The sequence below is a fragment of the Leopardus geoffroyi genome, chromosome D2 (assembly GCF_018350155.1).
Source record: "Leopardus geoffroyi isolate Oge1 chromosome D2, O.geoffroyi_Oge1_pat1.0, whole genome shotgun sequence".
Classification (NCBI taxonomy): Eukaryota; Metazoa; Chordata; class Mammalia; order Carnivora; family Felidae; genus Leopardus; species Leopardus geoffroyi.
The window spans coordinates 32030625-32053195 of NC_059334.1; the positions used below are offsets into that span (position 1 = coordinate 32030625).

General features: G+C 54.5%; 2 protein-coding genes across 7 annotated transcripts in view; one reads left to right on the top strand and one right to left on the bottom strand.

Annotated features, from left to right (window-relative positions):
* Nucleotides 1-7695: 7695 nt before the first annotated feature.
* Nucleotides 7696-21851, bottom strand: TBATA (thymus, brain and testes associated). 6 transcript variants are annotated; one of them, XM_045439520.1, is made up of 13 exons: nucleotides 21723-21760; nucleotides 21143-21191; nucleotides 20390-20546; nucleotides 19859-20038; nucleotides 18792-19027; nucleotides 17687-17842; nucleotides 16745-16956; nucleotides 15108-15281; nucleotides 13121-13202; nucleotides 12245-12389; nucleotides 10719-10771; nucleotides 9399-9707; nucleotides 7696-9354 (listed from the first exon to the last, which is right to left on the bottom strand). In XM_045439520.1, exons 3-12 carry the CDS (start codon nucleotides 20434-20436, stop codon nucleotides 9622-9624), a joined length of 1371 nt encoding a protein of 456 aa, XP_045295476.1. In that variant the 5' UTR covers nucleotides 20437-20546; nucleotides 21143-21191; nucleotides 21723-21760; the 3' UTR covers nucleotides 7696-9354; nucleotides 9399-9621. The 6 variants fall into 6 exon arrangements, with proteins under 6 accessions (XP_045295476.1, XP_045295475.1, XP_045295477.1 ...); XM_045439519.1 differs by lacking the exon at nucleotides 21143-21191 and having other exon boundaries at nucleotides 21723-21849; XM_045439521.1 differs by lacking the exons at nucleotides 19859-20038; nucleotides 21143-21191 and having other exon boundaries at nucleotides 21723-21849.
* Nucleotides 21438-22571, top strand: part of SGPL1 (sphingosine-1-phosphate lyase 1) — a 75679-nt gene continuing 74545 nt past the window's right edge. Inside the window, exon 1 of the mRNA XM_045439514.1 lies at nucleotides 21438-21726. Within this exon, the coding sequence (XP_045295470.1) occupies nucleotides 21453-21726 (274 nt within the window). The 5' untranslated portion in view covers nucleotides 21438-21452. The remainder of the gene's footprint in view (nucleotides 21727-22571) is intronic.

The window sequence follows — 22571 nt, forward strand, 5'->3', positions numbered from 1 at the left end:
ACGATAGTCCCAGCCGCTAGCTAAAACCAGGCAGTCAATCAACGCTTTTTGCAACGAATGGAATTAGATCTCCTGCTGCTCGTTTTCTGTAATTTAGAAGGAAATGCAACAAAAAGTTCACGCAGAACTTCCCTGACCTGTGGGTAAAACCTTCCATTCTCCAGGGCTCAGCAAATTGAACTAAAAGCTCACTAAGCAATTGTTCCGGCCATAAGCGTGCCGGGTTGTCTCAGGGCCTTGAGGCCACTGCTATGTCCATGTGTAGCAGAAGGGGGTGGCGACCTGGAGAGTGAGGGGTGGAGGGGCCAGAAGCAGCAGAACAGCCCATAATGGACAACATGTGTGCTGGAGCAGGGCTCCCAGCCTCAGGGCAAATCTTGTAACCGAACGTAGGCACTATGGTGGGTGGGGACCCATGCCAGGCAGAACGGGGATCCACTGTTTCCATAGCTTCTGATGTTTCCGGAAGACAGTCCAAATCTTGATTTTTAAGTTGTCGCAAGACATCTACTCCAAAGATCAAACGCACCTACCGATGGTCTGGGTTTGCTCCTTTGGCCACATGCCGTCTCTGGTCTGCTGAGCTGGCAAACGGGGGGCTGGGCTGGACCCTTCCAGAGCCACCAGCACCTTTTCTCGAAGCCCCTCCTGTCCTCCTTTGTTTTCTCTCCTGGTGCAGTGCGTGCAGTTCTAGGTCAGATTACTTTAAAGGGCCAGGACCCTACAAGGAGAGCCTGTTGGTGATTTTTATCACTGGGAACCCCACTTATTCTCCAGTTTGAACTTAGAATCATCATAGACTGTCCAAGCGGGAAGAGGGGGGCGTGGCGAGTGGAGGGGTGAGCAGAGGCCCAAAGAGAGGAGGGACTTCCCCTGGGAGAGATCGCCAGTTGGGGGCAAGGCCAAGTGCCTCCTTGGTTGTCCCCTGGCAGGTTTTGGAGACAGCCCTTGGGTCGTCCTGATCGCCGGCCCTTCCATGCTGTCCATGCTTGGGGTTCGCTGATTGCCCACCTTTCTGCGTGGGCAGCCATGTTTGGGGGCCCACCCCCATCTTAGCAGAAGTGAACAGATCTAGGAGAGCAGCTAATAGGCACCATTTTCCCCCTTTCTACTGGCAGGAAGAAAGAATTTAAGCCACCATTACCCTGGGTCAATCATCTCCAATGGCAAATAAAAGATGAGCTGAATGGAAAAAACCAGAGCTGGGCTATAGCAATTTAATACCAACTCTTATAGTCTAAGCAGCCACAGATTGCACAGGACAAGGCTGTGGTCCGATAAAATCAAATTTATTGACTTGGTGCAGTGAGCAAGTGTGGAATGCTATATGACAAGAGGCAGAGGGAGTGCCTTTTCTAAGGTTTGGGTTTCTACTGGAGAGTTCTGGAAGCATCCAAGGGAAGTAGGGGTCATTTCTGGATTGGTGACTGTTTCTGAGGCAGGATGAGGGATTAACCAGGGGGACAGGGTGCTCTCTGGAGGCAAGGGTGACTTAACAACTGAGTATCCCCAGGAATAAATCAAAATAGCAACACAGATCTGGGGGGCTCATTGGTAAGAGAGTGATCGTCACTCAAAGAGGGGGTGAGTACGGCATTTTACAACCGTTGCTTGGCCTTGGGCAAACCAGCATTTCCTGTTAATGTTGCAGCTTGGTTTCATCTGTGTCTGTCCCCCAGCCTGATGCATGGCAGGACTGCTTTTGTTTTCAGTCTGAGGTGATATTCACACTTTTAATCCTATTCGGGGGGGTTTTATTCCTTGGCCAAGTCAGCGAAAATTAAAACACAATTAGCACCACGGCATCTCTGTTGCTATTTTAATGTCCTTTTGCATATTGAAATGGCCCGAAGGGAAAACAAATAGTAAGGAATGGGTCACTGGGCACTCAGCAAGGGTCTCGACCAAAACCACATGCCTCATGAAGATTACCCTAGAGACTATGCCATGATTTGGGCCAGAGTGAACGAACATTCCAGGAATAGATTCGTGCCTTGTTTTGTGAAAGTGGTGCAATGATAGGGGTTGGGCAAAGAGAAGTCTCAAAAACTCATGGTTCCCCCAGTTTGGTGGAAAATGGACTGTGGATTTGTAGGTGCCCAGATGGCGTCAAAACACCTGCTATTTGTCTCCCGTGAAGGATAAAGAGCATCCCAGATAGAGATGGAAGGATGGCACTTTCCCAGGCACTTTCCCCTCCCAGATGGGAGGGAGAAAATATGCAAACAGTGAGTACCCTGTGTTAATAATCTCTGATGGCAAAAAAAGGCTTAGCTGGGTGGAATTAACCAAATGCTGGGCCAGCCCAAGAGCATACAAAAACTTGAGCCCCGCGAACCTAGGGGGCTGGTGGGCTTCTGCAGGGCAATCCCCGTAGAACTAGGAAAGTCCCAGACAGGATGGAGTATCCCCATACACAAAATAGGACCTTTGCTGTCTTACAAACAACATTACATCTGAACAGACATTTTTTTTCCAAAGCAGATGCACAAACAGGATAAGCACACGAAAAGATGCCCAAAATCATGAGGCATCAGGGAAACTCACATTAAAAACCACAGTAAGAGGGGTGCCTGGGTGGCTCAGTCCGTTAAGTGTCCGACTTCAGCTCAGGTCATGATCTTGCTGTTCGTGAGTTCGAGCCCCGAGCTGTCCGCACAGAGCCTAGAGACTGCTTCAGATTCTGTGACTCCCTCTCTCTGCCCCTCCCCTGCTCTCTCTCTCTCTCTCAAAAATAAACATTAAAAAATGTTTAAATAAAAGAATAAGTACCGCAGTAAGATATCACTTCATGCTCACTAAGATGGTTATAATTTTTAAAAAGACAGATATCAAGTGTTGACAGGATGTGGAGAAATTCACACCCTCATACGCTGCTGGTGGGAATGCAAGATGGTGCACTTGCTTTGGAAAACTGTCCTCAAAGGGAGTAATCCTATGACCCAGCAATTCCGCTCCTAGAGAGCTACCCCGCAGAGTTGAAACATGTACGCACACAAAAACTTGTACATGACGGTTCCTAGCAATATTATTCACAAAAGCCAAAAGGTAGACGCAATCCAAGTGTCCATCAGCTGATGAATGGATAAACAAACGTGCTGTGTCCATAGAATGGAATATTATTTGGCCATAAAAAGAATGAAATACTGACACACGTTACAACATGGATGAATCTTGAAAATGTTATGCTGAAGTGAAAGAAGTCAGGCACAAAAGCACATGTTATATGATTCCATTTACATGAAAAGTCCAGAATAAGCTGTGTGTGTGTGTGTGTGTGTGTGTGTGTGTGTGTGTGTGTGTGTGTGGTGGCGGCCTAGGGCAGAGGGAGTGCTGAGGGAAAAGGAGAGTACAGGAGTTTCTCTTTGGAGTGATGAAGATGTTCTGGAATGGGCTATATTGCACGACTCTGTGAATTCTAAAAACCGTTGAATTTTGTACTTTAAACGGGTGGATTTTGTAGTTTGTGAATTGGATTTCAATAAAGCTGTCATATAAAAGTAATAGTGGGGGAAACTGGGTGAGGGAACTCTCTGAACTATTTTCACAAATTGTCTGTAAACCTGAAACAGTTCTAAGATTAATCTCTTATTTTTAAAAACGTACAGATGAAGTGAACAGAGACCAGACTGATTTCCTGGCTTCCCAGGACCCAGTCTTTTCCAATCCCTCTATCCCAGGCAGCTTGAAGAGGGCAATAGGGAACATATAAACCAGTGACACTCAGCCCTCAAGCTAATGTTCAGAGGGGAGGATGCATGCAGGGCCCAGATAAACAAAGGCAAATGGGAGGGTTGGCTATAAACGTTCCAGATCCAATGTAAGCAAAGGCAAAAAACGGACGTGGTGCCTAGACAAGACTTCCACAGGAAAAAAGGGAGGAAGGAATCAAAGAAGAAAGAAACGAGAGAGAGGAAGGAGAGCCTACAAGGGAAAGATGAAGTATCCATTCTGGAAGAAGACACCCCCAGGAATTGGAGAAAACAGACAAGAAATGTTTTGCGTTCTCAAGAAATTAGAGATGACTTGAATTATTTGAAACGAGACATTCAAGTCAAGACGAGGCAATAGAATGAGTTGACAAGGACGTCGTGGGGACTAAGAAAAGAAACCAAGAACAAAAATAACACCGCACTGCGAATGGTTATAGTAGAGTCAGATCAAGTGTATAATTGACATGGTAGCAAAATGGAAGACAGATTTGAGAAAAGTCACACAGCCTGGGGCAGAAATTAACCCAATGCGCAGTAGAGGTAAACTCGGAGACCTCCAATCCTCCCATGGGAAAGATACACCAGCAAGCTGTTTAACCTCTCCTCTGATTTCTCATCCATGAAGTCGTGCTAATAACAATATCTGCTACACAAAGTTCTGGGGTGTACAGGCTCAAGAGGATGGGCTCTGCCCATTCAAGCTGCTCAGGATTTAAATCCTGAGTCTCATTCTTATTACGTGTATAACCTTGACCAACTTACTTCTTTCTTCAGCCCCTTATCTGTAAAATTGTCATAACAGCAGTAATACAGACTTTGTAAGTTTCCAGTGTGGATTAAACACTCAAGAACCGACGGATACTTCTTGACATAACTTAATGAGTATGTGATTGTTTCAGCTCACGTGTACTTCAGAAGTAAACGTGCGTACTGATGACAAATGAGAAGCATCCCCATTAAATAATATTAAAATGCTCACTGTCATCATTCCTATTTAACATTAGTCCCTGGAAGTATTAGCTAGTGGAATCAGACCAGAAAAAAAGTATAAGTATTAGAAGGGAGGTAGGTGTGGTCTGATTGAGACTTACAAAAGAGTATTGACAAGCACAAAATTAGGTAGCCAGAGGAAGAAGGAAAGACTTGATCTCGGTGGCTGGGGACAGAACGAAGGTTTGGGAAGCCAGAAAAGGTAGTGACATCTCTGTTACTATAGCTCCAAGGTGAAGTCGGATACCACGTCATGGGTGGTCCAGTGAAGGTTACCCATGGGCTGGGAAGGTTGTTAGAGAGCTTCTGAGCGGTATCCAGCCATGGGATTCTAAGGTGCTACCAGTGAGGATACAACCTCCCCTGCCTTTGCTGCAAATGGGTCTCCCGCCTATTCTCCTCTATTTATGGGGAGTGGGGTGGGGGAGGGGCGCTTGTTGAGCCAGCAAACTGGGCCGGGAGAAGCTGACCCCCCACGTGTCCTTCAGCTAGAGTCCCAAGTGTCTCATCTTTAAACTGCAATATGTTCTAGTCAATGTCACCCGAGGTGTGGGCGACATAACTCTGGGGGTGCGATGATGAACTTAGGTGGCACAAGGAGGAGGAGTGTTGATACACTGCTATTTATCTTCATGTGTTTGAGGAACTTTTATAAAGAACGCATCGAAAACGTTCATTTCGCATCGAAATGATGCCATGGGCATTATTGCTTAGATCAAAACAATATTTAAGTAAAAAAACTAAGAAAAGTACCTTTAAAGAAACCTTAGGAATAGTACAGAGAGTGAAGCATCATAACACATTCGCGATGGGGGCATCAGAAGGGCTCAAGTTTGGGAACCCAGGGCTCTTGTCAGTGACTCCGGAGTCTGACAAACCTGGATTCTAATTCTGGAGGCTTCACTTACCAGTTGCATGGCCTTAGGTTATCCAGGATCTCTTTCATCATGTGGCATAAAAATCAATACTTTTGCACACTCATCTCCTTAGCAACCCTGTTCACAACCCAGAGGTCCATCGATGGATGAATGGAGCAACAAAACGTGATGCGCACATTCAACGGAATGTTATTCAGCTTAAAAAAGGAAAGGAATTCTGACGTGGGCTGCAACACGGACAAATCTTGAGGGCGCCACGCTGAGTGAAATCAACCAGTCACAAAAAGGACAGATATTGAATGGCTCCACTTACTCGAGGGACCTGGAAGGGTCAAATCTATAGAGACAGAAAGTAGAAGGATAGTTGCCCAGGGCTGTGGGGACGGGAAGGGGAGTTCGTGTTCAACGGGTGCAGAGTTTCAGTTCTGCAAGATGGAGAGAGTTCTGGGGGTAGATGTGGTGATGGTCACACAACATGCACGTGTTATTACTGGACTATACACTTGACGATGGGTAAGGTGGTAAGTTTTACGTTAAAAATGCATAGAAATCAACTATAAGAAGTAATTTTATGGACTCATATAATGGAGAACGATGGGGGACAGTCAGGGGCTTCAGGTGTGACTGATGCTTTCCAGTGATGGCATCCCCTCAAAAGCCAATATTCCCCTCCTCCCCCCAAATCCAAGGACAGTCTGTGATTGGCCCAGCTTAGGTCACATGCTCATCCTACCCCTGAACCAGTCCCTGTGCCCAGGGATTGTGGGCTGTGGTTGGATGGAACTAGTTTCAGTCCCACCCTGGAAGGAGGGTGAGGGACACCTTGGGCAGGCACAAGCAGCGGCTACCACAGTGGCTAAGGAGACAGGATCCCAAGAAGGACCCAGAGCCATAGGGGAGAAGGTTGGAAAGGACAGTCTATCTTCATGCTTCAGGCAGAGAGGCAAACGGTAGGGAGAAACTTCAGGGTCTGGAGCCAGGGGAAACCTAAGAGTGACCTAGAAGTGGCCAGTGTCCTGGCACCATGATGTCCAAGTGGGTGCAGAGTCACCGCAGACAGGGGGCGCTGCTAAGCATAGAGACTCTGCAGAGCCCTTAGGAGCCCCAGCCCTGGAACCAGCCCGGCCTCCAAACCACATAGGATCTGAGGGCACAGGTGACGAGGAAGGCAGGCTGGATGCCACTGGCATTTCCAAGAAGGCCAGCGACAACTCGGACCAGTGCTTTGTGATGTGTCTGGAACCTCCGAGTGCCCTCTGCTGCCTCTCCCGGTGGGGGTTAGCAGTGATTCCCTTAAAACCTGGAGATAGGACACGGGCCGGTTGAGGGACTTTGAAGAGAGTCAGGGAGTGACAACAAAGCCCGACTTGCTCCATATCTGAGGGATGGGGGAAGAGGAAGCAAGAGGAAGGTAGGCGAAGTGGCTGGGAGTGAGAAAGCAGCAGGCCAAGGGTGGGTGGCCCGCAAGAAGGCGGCATAGAAGGAAAGAACACTGACTGAGGAGCCCCGCAGCCCTGCGTCTGATCCACTATTTATTGGCTGTGTGAACTCTTGACGTGTTACTGCTGCTTATGCTCTAAGCCTCGGATTTTCCACCTGTAAAATGTGGTCATGACGCCTGCCTTACAGGTTGTCGAGCGCCCAATGGGGTCAGGGCATCCGTACGAGCCCAGCTCGGTCCTCCACGTCCCTGCAAGGTAACAGTTTCCCATTGGTAGAGATTAGTGTTCTCTTCCACAGTGTTTTTCTGTGTGCGTGGTTCAGCTCAGACCCTTTATCTTTCTTTCTCCCGATAGACCGCAGAGCTGCAGAGAAAGATCTGTTGGCCATCTACCCTCCAAATATATGTATAAGAAGCCAGGCCCGGAACACCCTGTCTTTTAAGCACAGTGATAAAGGGTGCAAAGGCCAGGCGGTGACACAGGCATTTTGCAGGGAGTTGCAAAAGCAAAATAGAGAAATAAATCTCAAGGACCAGCTCAGCAGCTCTGGAGAGAGGGATACTCTCTGGAATAAGACAAGGACGAGAATCTGTAGTGGCAAATATTAACCTCTTGGTAATACTTCCCGAACAGTTAAAGGGGAAGTAGGAGGCTTACCGAAAGAGCCAGGTGTTCTGTGCCAACAAGTATGATTTATTCTGGAAGCAGATACCTTCTAGGATGTTCTACTGTGTGGATGGCTAAAAATTATTCCTAAGGGAGGAGGGAGAGATTGTCATAACTACAATTGCCAAAGGGCAAGGGCCCTAGTCCAGGAACAAACCTCTAGGTCAGCCCGTTGACGGGGCTGGACAGCCCAAGGGAGGGGCTGGAGAGCCAGGGAACAGGGACTGGGCCGGGGGCGGGGGGGGGGGGGAAGCTGAACTATTGCATCGGCAAAACTATTAAATGAGAGAAAATTCCTACACAGGCTACAACATGGATGAGCCTGGAGGTCATCGTACTAAGTGAAATAAGCCAGTCACCAAAGGATAAATACTTTGTGACTCCACTGATACGAGGTACCTAGAGCAGTCCAGTTCCTAGGGGGGTGCTGGGGGCAAGGAGGGGGAACGCGGAACAAGTGTTTGATGGGCACAGACATTCAGTTTTGCAAGGTGAAGAGAGTTCTGTGGACAGATGGTTGGTGATGTTTGTACAACAACGTGAGTGTACTTAATCACCGAACTGTATACACCTGAAATGTGGGTAGAGTGGTAAGGTCTATGCTATGTGGATTTTACCAAGATTAAAAAAATGGAAACCAATGAAAATACAATGAACGTGGGCTTTCTGGAGGCGAACGCGTGGTAGAGGTGCAGATGGGGGAGGACGAAGCCAGCAAGATGGCAAGGGGCGTGGTTATAAAAGATGCTGCCGCCAGGGGGACGTCCTCCGTGGGAGAGGGGACTTTAAAAAAACAAGGCGATCTCATACGGACGTGAAGCTGTTGGCTGGATCCACAGCCAATCCCCGTCCAGCCCCTGATCTGGACCGAAGCCTGCGGCACACACAAGGTTTGCGTGAACTGGGTATTTGAGGAAACCCGGAGGGACGCAATCGGTCTGAGTTGCCGTGAGGTGGGGCCGAATCGAGTGGCCAGAAGAGGACGGACTGGTGATCCACGGACCTAATTCAGTGGAAGCAGGAGCTCAGAACCACAGGCGACAATGACACTGTAGATCCTCAGCGCCTCCCATATCTCCGCGCCCCGGCTTTCCAGGGAATCTGCAGAAATCCCAAGGCTCACGCTGGACTCCCCAGAGGGTCAAAGGCCATCTTCTCTAGATCGTAAAGGGGAGCGAAACCCCAGCTGGGTCACATTTCCGCCACGTCCCCTCCTTGATCTTGCCGACCACCGTTTTTGTTAACGCTCAGGCTTTTTGCATTGCAGCCACAACCTTTGGTGAGGGTTGCTGTCCGCAAGGCAGTAGAGCACAGCGGGGAAGAGCGGGGGTTCCCGAGCCAGACGTGATGGATTTGGGTCCTGGATCCGCCACTTACAGTGTGGATTTGGACAGATGGTTTGAGCCCTGATTTATTCATCTAGCAAATGGGAACGATGATATTAGGAGGGCTTCTAGGAGAAGCAAATATGGCACCACATGTGAACTATGTAACACAGTGCTCACCACGATCTATTGTCTAGAGCCCGCCCCCACAGAGCCTGGTAGAACTCAACAGTTGGTACTGATGGAGGTATTGGTATTACTTTATGGAGGGCTGTGCGTTCTTGACCTCCGCTCTGACCGACCCAGAGTCCTGTGTGTGTTGGCTCGGGAAGGACAGAGCCTCATTCTCAGGCTGCCTTTTAGCTCTCAGGAACACAGAACCACCTGAGCCCCGCGTGAGTGATTCCACTTGGGCCTTCTTCAAGGGAGTGGGGCACAGACCTACTACCGAGAGTAGGCATGGAATTGTCCTCTTAAAGGGAAGGCAGGTTTTTAATAGGCTCCCTGTGATAGGAAAGTCGGGGTTGCTGTTGAGGCCCTAGGGCTGGGAACAACCTTGAACCTGGGGGCTGCTCTTGAGCAGGGCGGGCAAAGTGGCTCGGACTCCTCAGCATTCTGCCTCTGGCTTTGACGGTTTCTCTGCTGCGTTCTGGCTTGAATGCATTCGGAGGACTTGGGCTTTCCCGACATACTCTGGGAGAAGGGAAGACATCGGTCAGGAGAGGACAGGGAGGGGACAGGCCCCAACTTGGGAGCTGCTCGGGAGACCCAGGTGGACCAAGACGTGGGTCAAGCCCCGCTTCTGCTCTGGGCTCCGCTGGTGACTCGGGAGGGGCCGACTCCCCTCCCTGAGCTTCACCACTGCCTCTTCTGTCTACACCCAGGGAACAAATACCCAAGGAGTGCCTACTCTGTGCCAAACACTCAGTCGGGCCCTTGGGACCCCTTACAGTCGGGTGAGGGAGAATCGTGTACATGCTGGGTATCTGTCCTCTTCTCTCCCCCTGCCCTGGCCTAAGGCACCAGAACCATGTAGCAGCCTCCTCCCCGGTCTCCCCTCATCCCTGCCTGCCCCCAACAGTCCATTTTCTACTCAGCAGACAGAGGGGTCCCCCATGCCCTGAATCTAACCCTCCAGTGCACGCCTATGCCCTCTGCATGAGACCATGGGCCAGCCCTGCCCACCTGGCCCATTTCCTTTCTTACTACTGTCCTGCCCCACAAGGCCCCGGCCACCCTGGCCTGCTTATGCCTGCTCGTGCTCTCACGCACACACCAGGCAGGTGAGGGCCCTACTTCTGGGCTCTCCCCAGACCTGCACAGGGCTGGATCCTGCCTGTCGTTCAGCCCAAGGAGCCCTCCCCCAACCCTGCCAGTCCTTCTTACTGTCCCTCATTTTACCCTGCTTTATTTTCCTCTGGCACCTGTCCCCTCAGGTGTTTTTATTTGTTGTCTGCACTCCTCCTCACGGGGCTAGAAGCTCTATAGCAGCAGGAACTTGTCTGGAATCTTCCCCAGAGCCCCGCTCACAGCCGCTAAGCAAGCCTCTCTCAAATGAATGAGTGAATAGATGAATGGATGGAATGGGCAGCTTCCCTAGGACAGGGACTCATCTGTGGGGTCCTTGACCCCCCCACACCCGAGGAGTACAGCCAGGGTGGGCCTCGGGGAGCCCCCAGGATGATCCGCTGCGTGGAATCTTACCCGGTTTGTCGCCTTTGGGTAGAGGCGGTGTCTTCATCTTCTTCAAGGATTGGCTATAACCGACACAAAGACAAATCTGGGAAGGCGAGGCCTGAGCCCTCTGCTGCAGAGTGGAGGCAGGGAAGTGCTCCAGGGAGAGACACAAGAGCCCCCCCTCCTGGAGAACCCCAAAGTATCTGTCCCTGGCACCACCCAAGCGGGACCCTGACAGACAACTGTGACTCCATTGCCTGCTGTGGCCCCAAGGAGCCAAGGCCCTTCTGCCCCAGGAGCGGTAAGGGAGGCCCCCGCACCAGCCCACCCCAGCCCTCGCTTGGTCCCTGCTTCCTCGCAGAGAGGAAGCCTTCCCCCGTGAGTGGAGAAAATAGAATTTCTGCTGCCCTGATAGAGGACTTCAGCTTTGCACCAAAGCAAACCTTTTTACGCGCCCAGTGTAATTTTCTTCCCTAGGGGTCTGGGAGAGGGGTTTTGAGACATGAAATGGAGGCCACCAGATGGGCGGTGGCTTGCCCCAGGTCATAGTGAAGCCTGCCTTCCTTCTGTGCCTCCCCTGGTCTCTCAAAGTGGAAAAGAGCACCCCGTTCCGGGCCAGAGCAAGAACCCAGGCCTTCTGGTTAATGAGCACGAACACCTGCCTCCTTCCCCCCTGCCCAGGCTGCAGCCACCCCACACGTGTCCCCTGGAGCGAGCACGTTCCTGCCTTCCCTTCCTGACTGCCCCCATGCTCTCATCTGCTCCTGCAAATCCTCCCTACCCCAGTAGTGTTTCCCAAGCTCTATCAGAAAAGCTCCGGAGATTGTCAAAATCACGCATCCCCTGGTTCGTCCCCAACCTGCTGTGTTGGAATCCCTCGGTATTCTCATTTTTAACAAGGTCTCCGGCAAATCTGCGTGCGGCTGGGCTCAGAAGCTAGACCAGCACAAGGCCGAATCAACTGTTCCCGAGCCTTAGGTGTCTCATCTGTAAAATGCAGGCGGTTGTATGGACCACAAACGTGTAAACTGTCTGTCTGGACGTGCCAGGCAGGCACGGTGGGCACCCGCTATTGCTAGTTCCGTTGCTGACACCCAGGCCCTCCTCACCTGCTTGGTGAGGGCTTCCCTTTCCCCCTCTCCTCCAGCCATCCAAGGCGCTTAACCCCGGCATTAAGGTATTTCTGCTTGCCTGTGTTAACTTTCCTCCTCTACTTGTCTTCTCAAAGACCAAGAGCGTCTGGAGGGGTAGATGCGGCTTCTCCAGCCCTGTCTTGTTTATAGCTGACACAGGTCACCCCTTGGGCATCCCCCACAGCCAGCCGCCAAGGTCCGGTCTGGCAGAGGGGCCTTCATGCAGCACCGGCTGGACTGGAGGGTCCCTGGGGAAGGGCCCGGGCCCGCTCCCGCTCCCCCAGCGTCGGCTCCCGCAGCCCAGGCGGTGGCCAGCGCCAGGACGCCTTTTCTGGACCACCCTTGGCCTCACCTGGGAGGACAGGAGGCTGAATGCGAGGGAACGGTGCTGGGAACTGCGGGGAGGGGTGCAAAGCTCACCTGCAGGGTGGCTGTTTCCTCTCTTGAGATGGCTCTTGGCCTTCCTGGAGCTGATCCAGAAGTTTTTCTACTGGGATGGAGTCTAGGGGCTGAGGAAGGAGCTGCGCCACCGCTGTCTGCAGGAGCCCCAGGGCCAAATCTTTCTCTGCAAGCACAGCCAGGGGGCGCAGTCCTCAGTGGCTACACCCACCCTGTCCTGTCCCCACAAGGGACGGGCAGCTCTCCTGCCCAGCCTGGTCCAGGCAGCTTTCTGCCTCCAGCTCCCTCTTCTGTCGTGGCCCCTGTGGGCACGCGGCCCTCCCCCCCCCCCCCTTTCTGTCACTACTCTCTCATTTGTGTACACCTTGTTCTTGGCCCCCTCTGGCCCGCCCACCAGCCCACCGGTCCTGCCTCCTCCCCTGCCTTCTGCCCCTCCCCCGCCCCGCCTCCCCTCTCTCTGCTCGGCCCCTGCTCGGATACACCTTCCGACCCGTGTCCCAGTGTGCGCGCGCGCACGTCATTCCCGTGTTCGCGAGCATGCGCCTGTGTGCTTATGTGCACGTGTTGCGTCTGTGTGTGCGTCGTGTGCCCCACGGCGGTGGGTGAGGGGGTGTGTCTGCTGAGTACACCTTTGGACCCCTCCCTCCCAGGCGCCATGGCCAGTGGTCAGCGCAGAGGCGCCTCCGAGAAGCAGGGTCGGGGCCATCCCGCTGAGGACGGAGGAGGAGGGTGCAGGGGCGTGGTGCAGCTGGGAAAGGTTAGTTTGGGGCTCCAGAAAAGGAGAGGGGGCTCAGGTGGAAGGCCCTGGGCGGGAGCCGAATGACACCCAAGTCCTGCAGAAGCAGAGAACGAGGCCCTCCACTTCGAGAAAGGCGTGGGCACCGGCTGCGTCCTCACCCTTCGGGGGAGCGTATAGTAGCCAGAACTGGATAGCGCTCAAGGAGTCTGTCTGCAGGATTTGGCAGAGGAGCTCCAGGATCTGTGGGCAGGAGGACAGGCCTTGGGTCAGGGTGCCCGGATGGCGTGTGCCAGCCAGCAGCACAGACCCCCCTCCCGCTCCCGCAGCCACACGCTTGGCTAAAATGGTCCCCGCGATGGACCCTGCCCCCCCAATGGTCCCCTTCCTTGTGACTTCACACTTCATGGAGTGCTTTCTCTCCCGCCAGTCCTGGAGGGAGATTCCTAACCTCCTCACTGGCCAGATGAGGAATCTGAGGCCTTGAAAGGACACCTAGCAGGGAGAGTGTGGCAGAACGCAGCCTCTGAATCAGGTACGTGGGCCCCTCATTTGTGAAGCCTGCGTGGGCTGATTTTACCCCCAAAGTCCCTCACTGGGGAGGCAAAGGCAGAGCTGGCCAGTCAGCTCCTCGGAGACGCACCGAATCCTTGGTGTGGGGGTTTCAGGGACCACACAGGCCTCCCCGCCCTGGAGTTCCCAGGGTCTGGAGATGCCAGCAAAGAGGTGGGGTGATCCCAATGGGCGGGCTGAGGGCCAGGGCTGGCTGATGCCGCAGATCGCCCAGCGTGGGGCTCCGTCCCGCCGAGCAGCGTGCACACTTCGCTGTCAGCCGGTTCCTCAGCCTCTGGCACCTTTGCCACTTCAGGGCCCTCTTTCCCCCGTGTTCTCCAGTCATGGGTCATCGGGGGAAGATCCAGCTCTGTGTCAGATGGGCTAAGGGGGCGGCTGTGCCTATGGTCGGCCGGAGTTGGGGCCTGCGGTGGGAGGCGGAGCCCCTGCAGTCCTGGGAAAGTGGGGTCCCCTTAGTGCTTGGTGGTCAGTCTTCCCATGACCTGAAGGGGCCCCGTCAGTCCCCAGCAGGTCGGCCTCATTCTTGGCAGAGTGGGAACTAGGCCAAGGCTCTTCCCAGGCCTATGCCTGCTAGGGTGCCCCCTTATCCCCAGATACCCGCCTGCTGTCGTGACCCCCACCCCGGGTGTGCCCCTGGGCCCTGCTCCGTTCTCCGCATCCAACTTACCTGCCCTGTGCCCCCTCCCCACGGGACCTGAGAACCTAATTCCAGGCAAGATGAGGCCGCCCTATGGTGGAGAAAGTACCACTCTAGTCCCAGCTATGCTGCTCCCTCTCTGGGGACCTGGGCCACAAAATGTCACCTGGCAGGGCCTTAGCCTCCCTATCCGTGGAACGGGGATCCTGGGCCCTGTCTGCTCTACCCACTTCACGGGACTGTTGTAAGTCTCCAAAGGGACTGCGTGCTCGGAAGTGCTGATCACGGGGAGGGTGTCCAGATGCTGGCTCAGTGTCTAACCTTTCCTGGAGAATACGTATGCGTTGTCACAGGGGACCCTCAAGTCGCCTCAGCCCAGCGGAATCAGTCACGGACTCATGCCAGGCCGCGATGGGAAACTTGCACGCGGAGGAGGTGGGTTTCTGCTTCATGTGGTACAGACCAAACCCCCCCAGAGTGTGCGGGGACCGGGCTGGGACTGGTCTTGCAGCCTGTAGGCTGCAGCACACCAGGGCGTGGGCTGGGGACACGGCCGGCAGGACCCTGCTCTCCACGCGCGTCACTCCCTCCCTGAACGCATCCAGTGCCACGGCTGGAGCAGCCCCTCGAGACATGTTCCTGCTCCCAGCTTGGGTAGATCCTGGCACTAAAGCCCCGAGGGGAAAGGCCTTCAAAGAGGGGGGGTGGGGAAGGCTCACACAGAAACCTGGAGGCGGCAGGGGATTGGATCCAGGCTCCTGACTCCCAGGTCTCACAGCCTCGGGTACAAGCGGCCCTGGGAGAGGCCACACTCGAAAGCAGTTTGTAAGCACCTCGTTGGGATTACTGTGAGCCTGGGAGCAGCAACCACCACGCTCTCAGCCCTCAAGACGAGGCCTCGGTTGGGCCTGTGGCCCCCAGCCTTCCCAGGGCCTCACCAGCAGCTCCTGATCCGGCAGCTTGAAGGTCTGGACTCCTCCATCTTTACCAGAGGGATAGATCCGTGGGTCCTGGCGGGAGTGACGGTGGCCAATGGCTCTGGTGCCAGTGGGGATGAGCCTGCCGGTCTCAGCTGAGTATTTTGCTCCCTGCTCCCGCGGAGGCTCCTCCTTCTGCTGGGAGCAAAGTAGCTAGAGACTCCAGGCAGTGAGAGACAGAGAAAGAGAGACAGGCTCAAGGAAGAAGCCAGAGCAGAAGAGAAGGAGGCCCAGTCACCCCTCCAGGGCACCATCACCTCCTGGAATCCCAGCGTCACAGCGTTGCAGGGACCTGGGAGGATGACCGGGCCAGCCCCACCCTGTTCTGGACCCCTCTCCCCAGCCGGGAGCCCATCAGTTAAAGCCAAAGTTCTTCCTCCTGGAACTTCTTGAATGCTGGAGCCCCTGGTGGTCCTCTGAAGTCCTCATACTTCCTCCTGGGTAGACCCTCCCTGCCCAACCCCCCCAAGCCCATCAGAGATTTGAAAGCAGTATCCTGGGCCAAGGCCCCCGTCGCCTACCTTAATTCCTAGCTCAGCTGCCCCCAGGTCTTTCCCCCAGAACTTGGCATCCTTTCTTTGCTCTGGGAAAACCCTTCTGAGCCAGGCCTGTGGGTACAAGGCCTGGGACCTCCTACCCCTGCAACCCCAGTTGAGACTGGTAGTATCTTTCTTCCCATTTTAAAGGTAGGAAAAGTGAGACCCAGACAGTTTAGCTGAGTTGCAGCGAGCATTGCAGTGAGTTAGCTGCAAAGCAGGGATGAGAACTCTGCTGCCCAAGACAAGGGCGGGGGGTGTCTGGGTGACTCAGTCGGTTGCTTTCAGCTCAGGTCATGATCTCATGGTTCGTGAGACTGCGCCCCATGTTGGGCTCTGCGCTGGTGGTATGGAGCCTGCTTGGGATTCTCTTCCTCCCTCTCTCTCTGCCCCTTCCCCACTGTTGTGCTCTCTCTCTCTCTCAAAATAAGTAAATAAACATTTAAAAAAAAAAAAAAAAAAGACAAGGGCAGGACCAGACTCTGTCCCCAAGAGCCAGGCCTGTCCTAAGTCCAATTCCAACTACCTTCAAGCTGCCTCCCAATTGCCTTTACTGGCTTACCAGCAAATAGCACCCGTGAGGCCACCCCATCCTGTTTGAAATCCTTCAGTGGTCCTCCGCTCCTTAGGAGATCTGACACTACACTAAGTTGAGAAACTAAGAACAAACGCCTCTTCTTGACCACATTCAAAGTCGGCCCCTTCCCACCCTCCCCCCGATGGCTGCCCACTTCAATTCCCTGGACCTCAGCCCCGGTCTCTAAAGATGTCCTGCATTTCCCAGCTTCTGAGCGTTTGAGCCGCCTGCCCCCACAAGGAATGCCTCCCCTGTCAGGTTCTAAACATCCCACCTCTGTTATGAACCCTTCTTGGACTTCTCCACCTAGCCACGATGGACCCTCCCCCTTCCGCTGGTGCCGCGCAGCCCCTCCTCCCGGGCCAACAGAGCGCCCCTCGTGAGCGCTGTGTCTGCACCCCATTAGGTGGAATCCACTCGGGAGGGATTCCAAGGGACGGCCCCGTCGCACCCCTTCCCAGACAGCTCCTGTGTTCCGCACCCACCTCTTTGCTCTTCAGCTCGTTCTCGGTGAAGACGGCCACCCGAGAAGCCAGGTTCTTCAGTTCCTTTTTCCAGGCCTCTGGGATGAGGGGACAAGACGTTGCCAGCTGATACCCGGGGTCCTCCTCTTTGCCCTCCCTGCGGCACCCGGCACTGGGAGGGCTGTGGGGGGTGGGAAGAGCCTGCTCACCTCCCCAGCCTTCTGCCCTGTGTCCTACAGGGAGAGGGGGAGGCGGTGCCCTTGAGGGAAGGAGCGGCAATGCCCCCATTGGTAGGTGAGTGCGGTCGCTCTCGGAGGGGGCTGAAGTTCATATCCCAGCCTGTGGCTTCCCCGGGGAGGTGCTGGAGATGCTTGGCTACAGGGGCCGAGATGCCTGTGGTTTAATCTAGCTTTGCCTCTTTTAGGAGCCGGAGGCTGGCACCGAGGTTGCCTCAGTTGCTGTGCTGTGCCAGTCACTCAGATACTGGACTGTTCCCGGCGAAGCCTCCCAAGCCTCTCTGCGCTGCAGGGCTGTCCTGGTTCCTCCTCCTTGGGGGCTCTCCCCACCCCCACCCCCGCCGGCGGGCTTTCCCTTGGCCCTTCCAGAAGGGTCAGACTGGGCAGGGCAGGGCAGGGCAGTGGCCTCCAGAAAGCTTTTGCTCCAGCCCCGTCTCTGGCTGGATGGCTCTCACTGACTGGTGCCTGAACGTACAAGCTGCTCAATATTTCCAATATCATTCCTGCCTGTAGCTGTCAATCACGTGACTGTCTGCCCGTCCTCTGTGATAACGCCTCAAACACCTCAAATCTGAGTAGGGGCCACATTTCTGAGGACCTGGGCAGTGGGGAAAAACGCAGATTCTGCTGTCTGAGGAAATGTGGAAAACCCTAGGGTGCCCCACGGAACCCCACTGACCTAAGAGCACTGGTCCTTTCCTTCCCAGGCACCTGCCGAAGTACCCACCATAAGGAAGCCAGGGGTCCCGATTGGACTGCGGGTCTCCGATGGGGACAGGGATGGTGGGCATCGCCATCAGACAGCGGGATAAGAGTGTGGCTTGAGGCAAGGGGGCCAGAGAGAACTTGTCTCTGACGACACAGACGGGCTTCCCGGTGAAATCTGTGAAGGGTTAGAGGCTGTGGGAAGGAGGGCCTGGGCCTTACCTCTGATTATCTCTAGAGCAGGGCCACTAATTCTTCTGCTGCTACCTCCTTTGTCTACACCACCATCCAGGCAGGCCAAGAGAGTCACTCCTGTCACTTCTTTGTCTTCAACCTTCCAGTGGCTCCCACTGACTCAGTGAGATGGTTTAATGGTAACTGGGGTGACCTCTAAGGCCCACACAATCTGGACCCCCCCCCCCACCTCCTTTCTGGTGTATCTCCCTTCTACTCCTCCTTACTCTGTTCCAGCTGCACTGGCTTCCTTGCTGTTCCTCCAGCAGAACCAGGATACCTGCCCCAGGGCCTTTGAACTTGCTGTTCCCAGCTGGGATGTTCTTCCCCCAGTATCCACATGGTTCACGCCCTCTCTGCTTTAGTTCCTTGCTCAAATCCCATGCTATTAATCAGGTCTCCTCCCCTCTAGAGCCTTGGCACTTACCACACTCTGACACCTATCTATTTCCTATCTTTCCCCGTCAGAGTCAGCTCCATGATGGCAAGGACTGTCTCATCCTGCTGTATCCCCAGGGCCTAAAAAAAGTGCCTGACCCAGAGTTCCCACTGAATAAGATACCTGATGAATGGATGGCTAAGTGGATGAATTGGCCTGCATTAGAGAACAGAGTACAGTTCCGGGGCCGAACATTCATCCGTTTCTCTGATTTTTAAAATGGCAGAATCGGCAATGAGGGAAATCCTGTAGGGCTACACAGTCTGCCCTTGAAGTCTGCTCCACAAGTCCAGTTTTCCCTTGACCAAGTGCTTGCCAGTGGCCAGGCAGCTCTGTGACCCAAATCTCCATCCTCTCTGGGCCTCAGCTCCGAAACAGGGGCTGTGTCCTCCCTTTCCAGTTCTCAAGACTGGCCCACCACCCTCAGCCAGGCCCTGACCTCCCCCAGGCCTACCTTGGATGTGGGTCACGTGTTGTGGGTGGGGGTGGTGCCGGGAGAAGAAGGAGTGGTGGCTGAGGCGGCCAAAGCGGTAGGCCCCGGGGCTTTGGGGCTTGGGGGTCCTCAGCGCCGCTTGGATCAGCTGGAAATCCACGATCCCTGGGATCATCAGTTCTTTCCGTGGTCTGCCGTTCCCGTGGCTCCTTGGGCTGTGCCCTAACTTCTTTTCAGGCTTCAGCTGAGCCCTTGGACTGAAGGAGAAGGTCAAGGAGAAGCTAATGGAGCCTCCTGGCTGCAGTGCCCACCCAAGCTCAGAGCTCAGTGCTTATATGGAGTCTAGTCCCGAGACACGCTGAAGTCGCTTTCCAGGATTTCACTTCCACCCCCATGGCACCCAAAGCCAGGCCTCCCCCGGGGTCCTTTCCCAACTGGCGCAATCCAGTCCCAGGGAGCCTTCTGTCTTCCTAAGGTGCTTTCACAGGGAGCTAGGATCTACTTGAGAAAACGCAGATGAATCTCCCAAGATCTCCGTTTTCTCCTGGAAACCATCTCTAAAGCCGGAAAAAGGACATAGACCCACCTACTCATCCAAATACGTGGGTTGGAGCAAAGGTGCATCATATACACCTCCAGGGGCAGGGGGCAGACAAAGAGCCTCTCCCCAAGCCAACTACTGGCAGCCCAGGAGAAGCCAGCTATAGGCAACACTCCCCCCCACCCCCCACCCCACGCCCACCCCGTCCCTGTACCCTCCGGGCAGACTTGGCCCAGACTCAGCGTCCAAGGGCCAAAGCTGGAACAACAAGGCCAGACCATGTCAGCAAGTCCTTTGCGGTGGGGGCCGCTCCCAGGAGATGCCGAGCTGACGGGGCAGCTATCAGAGTTGCAACGCTTCGGGGAAGCGTCAAGCTCTTGCTTGGCTTCGCTGGAGACAAGCTTCTCAGGTTGTCTGTCCTCCACCCTGCACCCCTTCCCTCTCCTGACGATGCTGGGCCCTGCCTCTGGAGGAGGAGCTCGAGGTCAGTCCAGCAAGGATCCAAAGGGGGGTTGCTCTCCGCCTGGGGCCTGGTGAGACCACCTGCCTTCTCGCTGTCTGCATTCCCTTCTCCCGGTGGCCCTGGCTGAAGGGAGTCCCTCTGGAGAAGAGACGGACTCTGGATATGCTAAGCAAGACGCTCTGCCCCAGGACCCTCTGAGGATTTCGCTGACCAGGCCCCTGAGTTTTCGGTGCCGTCCTCCATCGGCCTCTAAGGGATCTGGGACTTAAAGAAATAAAGCAAACCTTCTCTGAAAGGTGCAGTTACTTGGTCTCTCCTACCCCAACTGACAGAGGGAGTCGCCCCTTAAAAACCCCAGGAATTCTTGCACTCGGTGCCTCTACCCCCTGCCACCGTGTCCTGTCCCTCCCCAGGGAGGGACCCAGTCTGTGACCTGTGCTAACTCAGGCCTGAGAACCCCGGGGGGGGGGGGCTGGCGGATGGCAGCAGAGGGAGGGTGAGGGAAGGACTGCGTCTCTTGGCCCCTGGGTCAGGTGAGTTCCCCAGGCCACGCCTGCCCCTCCTGCCCCACCCCCCCACCCCTTTGGTCAGGAGGGCAGGCGCTTGGGGTCCTACCTGATCGGTGGATGTTCAGCCAACGGGGTCTTCGCCTCTGTAGCCATCGTAGGCTTTCTAACGGATAAAGGCCGGCGCCCTTAACCCTAGCGTTGAAGTTGGATAACAGGAACTCTCACAGACTGGCGGTTCCTGGAGTTGTAAACCGGCGCAGACCCTTGGGGGAGAGGAATGGACAGCATCTCATAAAACCGAATACTTGCGTATGCTGTACCGCTCAGCAATTCCCTTCCCAGACATTCGGCCAAGAGAAGGGCAACCGGGGCCATTTGTGAGACTGTTCAGATTAACATTGTTCAAATTGGCAAACACCAAACATCCCATGGCGGAACATCACCTTGAAGTGAAAACGAACCACAGCCACACGGAATGACATGGGTGAATCTCACAAATACAATTGCAATACATTTACATAGATGTATCTATTTATCTGTCCCCAAAGTGCAGGGATTGCGGGTGCTAGGAAGGGGGCTGGGACAGGAAGTGCATTCTGAAAATTAACTCTTGGTCACACGATCTGCAAGGGACCCCAGAAATCCCCAGGGCCAAAGGCTTATCAGGCTAGGGTGGAACTGGGGGGGGGGGGGGGGCGGGCAGCACTGCCTGAGACTGGGGAAGGAGAGACTTGAGGTCCCAGAGCAAGGACCCAAACATCCTGACTTGACGCCTTTAAGGAGAAAAAGTTGGCAGAACTTCCTTCGAGAGAAGCTGTGGATGTTCTCGATGACGGGGGTTGCGATCTACAGCACTTACATGCTGCAGGCTTGAGAACAGGCCATTTGGAAGCCCCAAACCCATCTGCCTACAGGAGAAAGTACTTGTTAGAACGGAGACTTTCAAACGCTCTTGACTGCGCTCATAGTAAGAAACTCATTGTTACATTGTGACCTGATTCACATGTGCGTGTGCACACGCTTTTGTGTATGTGAAACGGAAGCAGGAACATCCCGAAGCAACACTTATCCTTGCTACATCTGATGCACAGTGATATTTTCATCTCACTTTTTGGTTTTATTTTGTAAATGTTAGCTGTGACCCATTAAATTGATTTTATAAGCCACTGATGGGTCACAACCCACAGCTGCTGTGGAAAGGTCACCAGGGACTCGAGCAGGCCAGGCCTGCTTTTCCAGAGCGGGATGGGACGGGCCCCACTGTGTCTGCCTCTGCCCTCGCTTCCCTCTCTGCCTGGGGCCCCAACCAGCTGAGTCCAAGGGGTCTGAATGCTCACACCAAGCCTGAGACTGAACATCCCTTTCCTGTCTCAGCTCCCCCTGGGCCCCTGTCTGGCTCTGGTGTCCACTTCCTCCCCTGGAGAGATCCGTGGACTCACCGAGGTAAGTGTCTGCTACAGCATGTGGGTGAGAAGTCCCTGGTGCCTGAGCAGAAAGGAGCAAGAGGGCACATCAATAGGGAAGCTCCGCTGATTCTGCGGGCAAGCCTGTCCGGCTTTGTGACTACGTGAGCCAGTGGTTGCTAGGTTACCCCTTCCCCACAACTCCAGAACCAAGCTCCCCAGCGCCCCTCTCCTCACCACCCCGGCTCCTCTTACCCCTCCAAGTTCCCTTTCTCCCTGGCACAGTGTTTTCAGTGGGGGCCCAGGGAGACGATGAGAGTCTGGGGTTGCTTTCAGCCAGCAAGCAGCAGGCAGGGAGAGAGAAGCTGGCAGAGAAGGTTGATGGAGCTGGGGCCCTGCTCTGCCAGCCCGACCCGGTCTGATGCCACCATAGCGGGCTCTGCCTCCACACGTGCCGGGCCGTTTCTGGGGATTGACTGGCAACCAGCTGTCTCTTAGCCGGAGGGAAGGAGGCTGCCCAAGTGACCCAGAGCATCCCTCCAGCCCCGCTCTAGGCAGGATAGCTGGGTGGAAAGACTGGTCTTCAGTTGGGCTGGGGTTTTGACTGATTCTGTCAGATGTCCCACCTTAGGTAAGTCGCCTGTGCTGCCGGGGACACAGAACGGTGGTGAGAAGGCTCGGTTCGAATACCGGTTGTGCTCCTTCTCAGCTGTGTGGCCTCAGACAGATTACCTGATGTCTCTGACCCGCGATTTCCCATATCTCTGAAATGGAGATGCTTCTTCCACTCCCTCTCATGGGATGGTCGGGAAGACTGAGTGACTCAATGCATACTGAAGTGTTTCCGACAGTGTTAGGCACTAAGTAAGAACTCCTACCTCCTTG

What these genes read in the sequence shown, in the direction of transcription:
- TBATA (XM_045439519.1), bottom strand. Translation starts at nt 20,436, where the DNA reads ATGGCTACAGAGGCGAAGACCCCGTTGGCTGAACATCCACCGATCAG. An exon ending in TGCCGGATCAGGAGCTGCTG is followed by an intron (nt 13,203 to 15,107) that starts GTGAGGCCCTGG and finishes TCCTGCCCACAG; the next exon opens with ATCCTGGAGCTCCTCTGCCA. An exon ending in ACCCAAAGGCGACAAACCGG is followed by an intron (nt 9,708 to 10,718) that starts GTAAGATTCCAC and finishes CCCTTCTCCCAG; the next exon opens with AGTATGTCGGGAAAGCCCAA.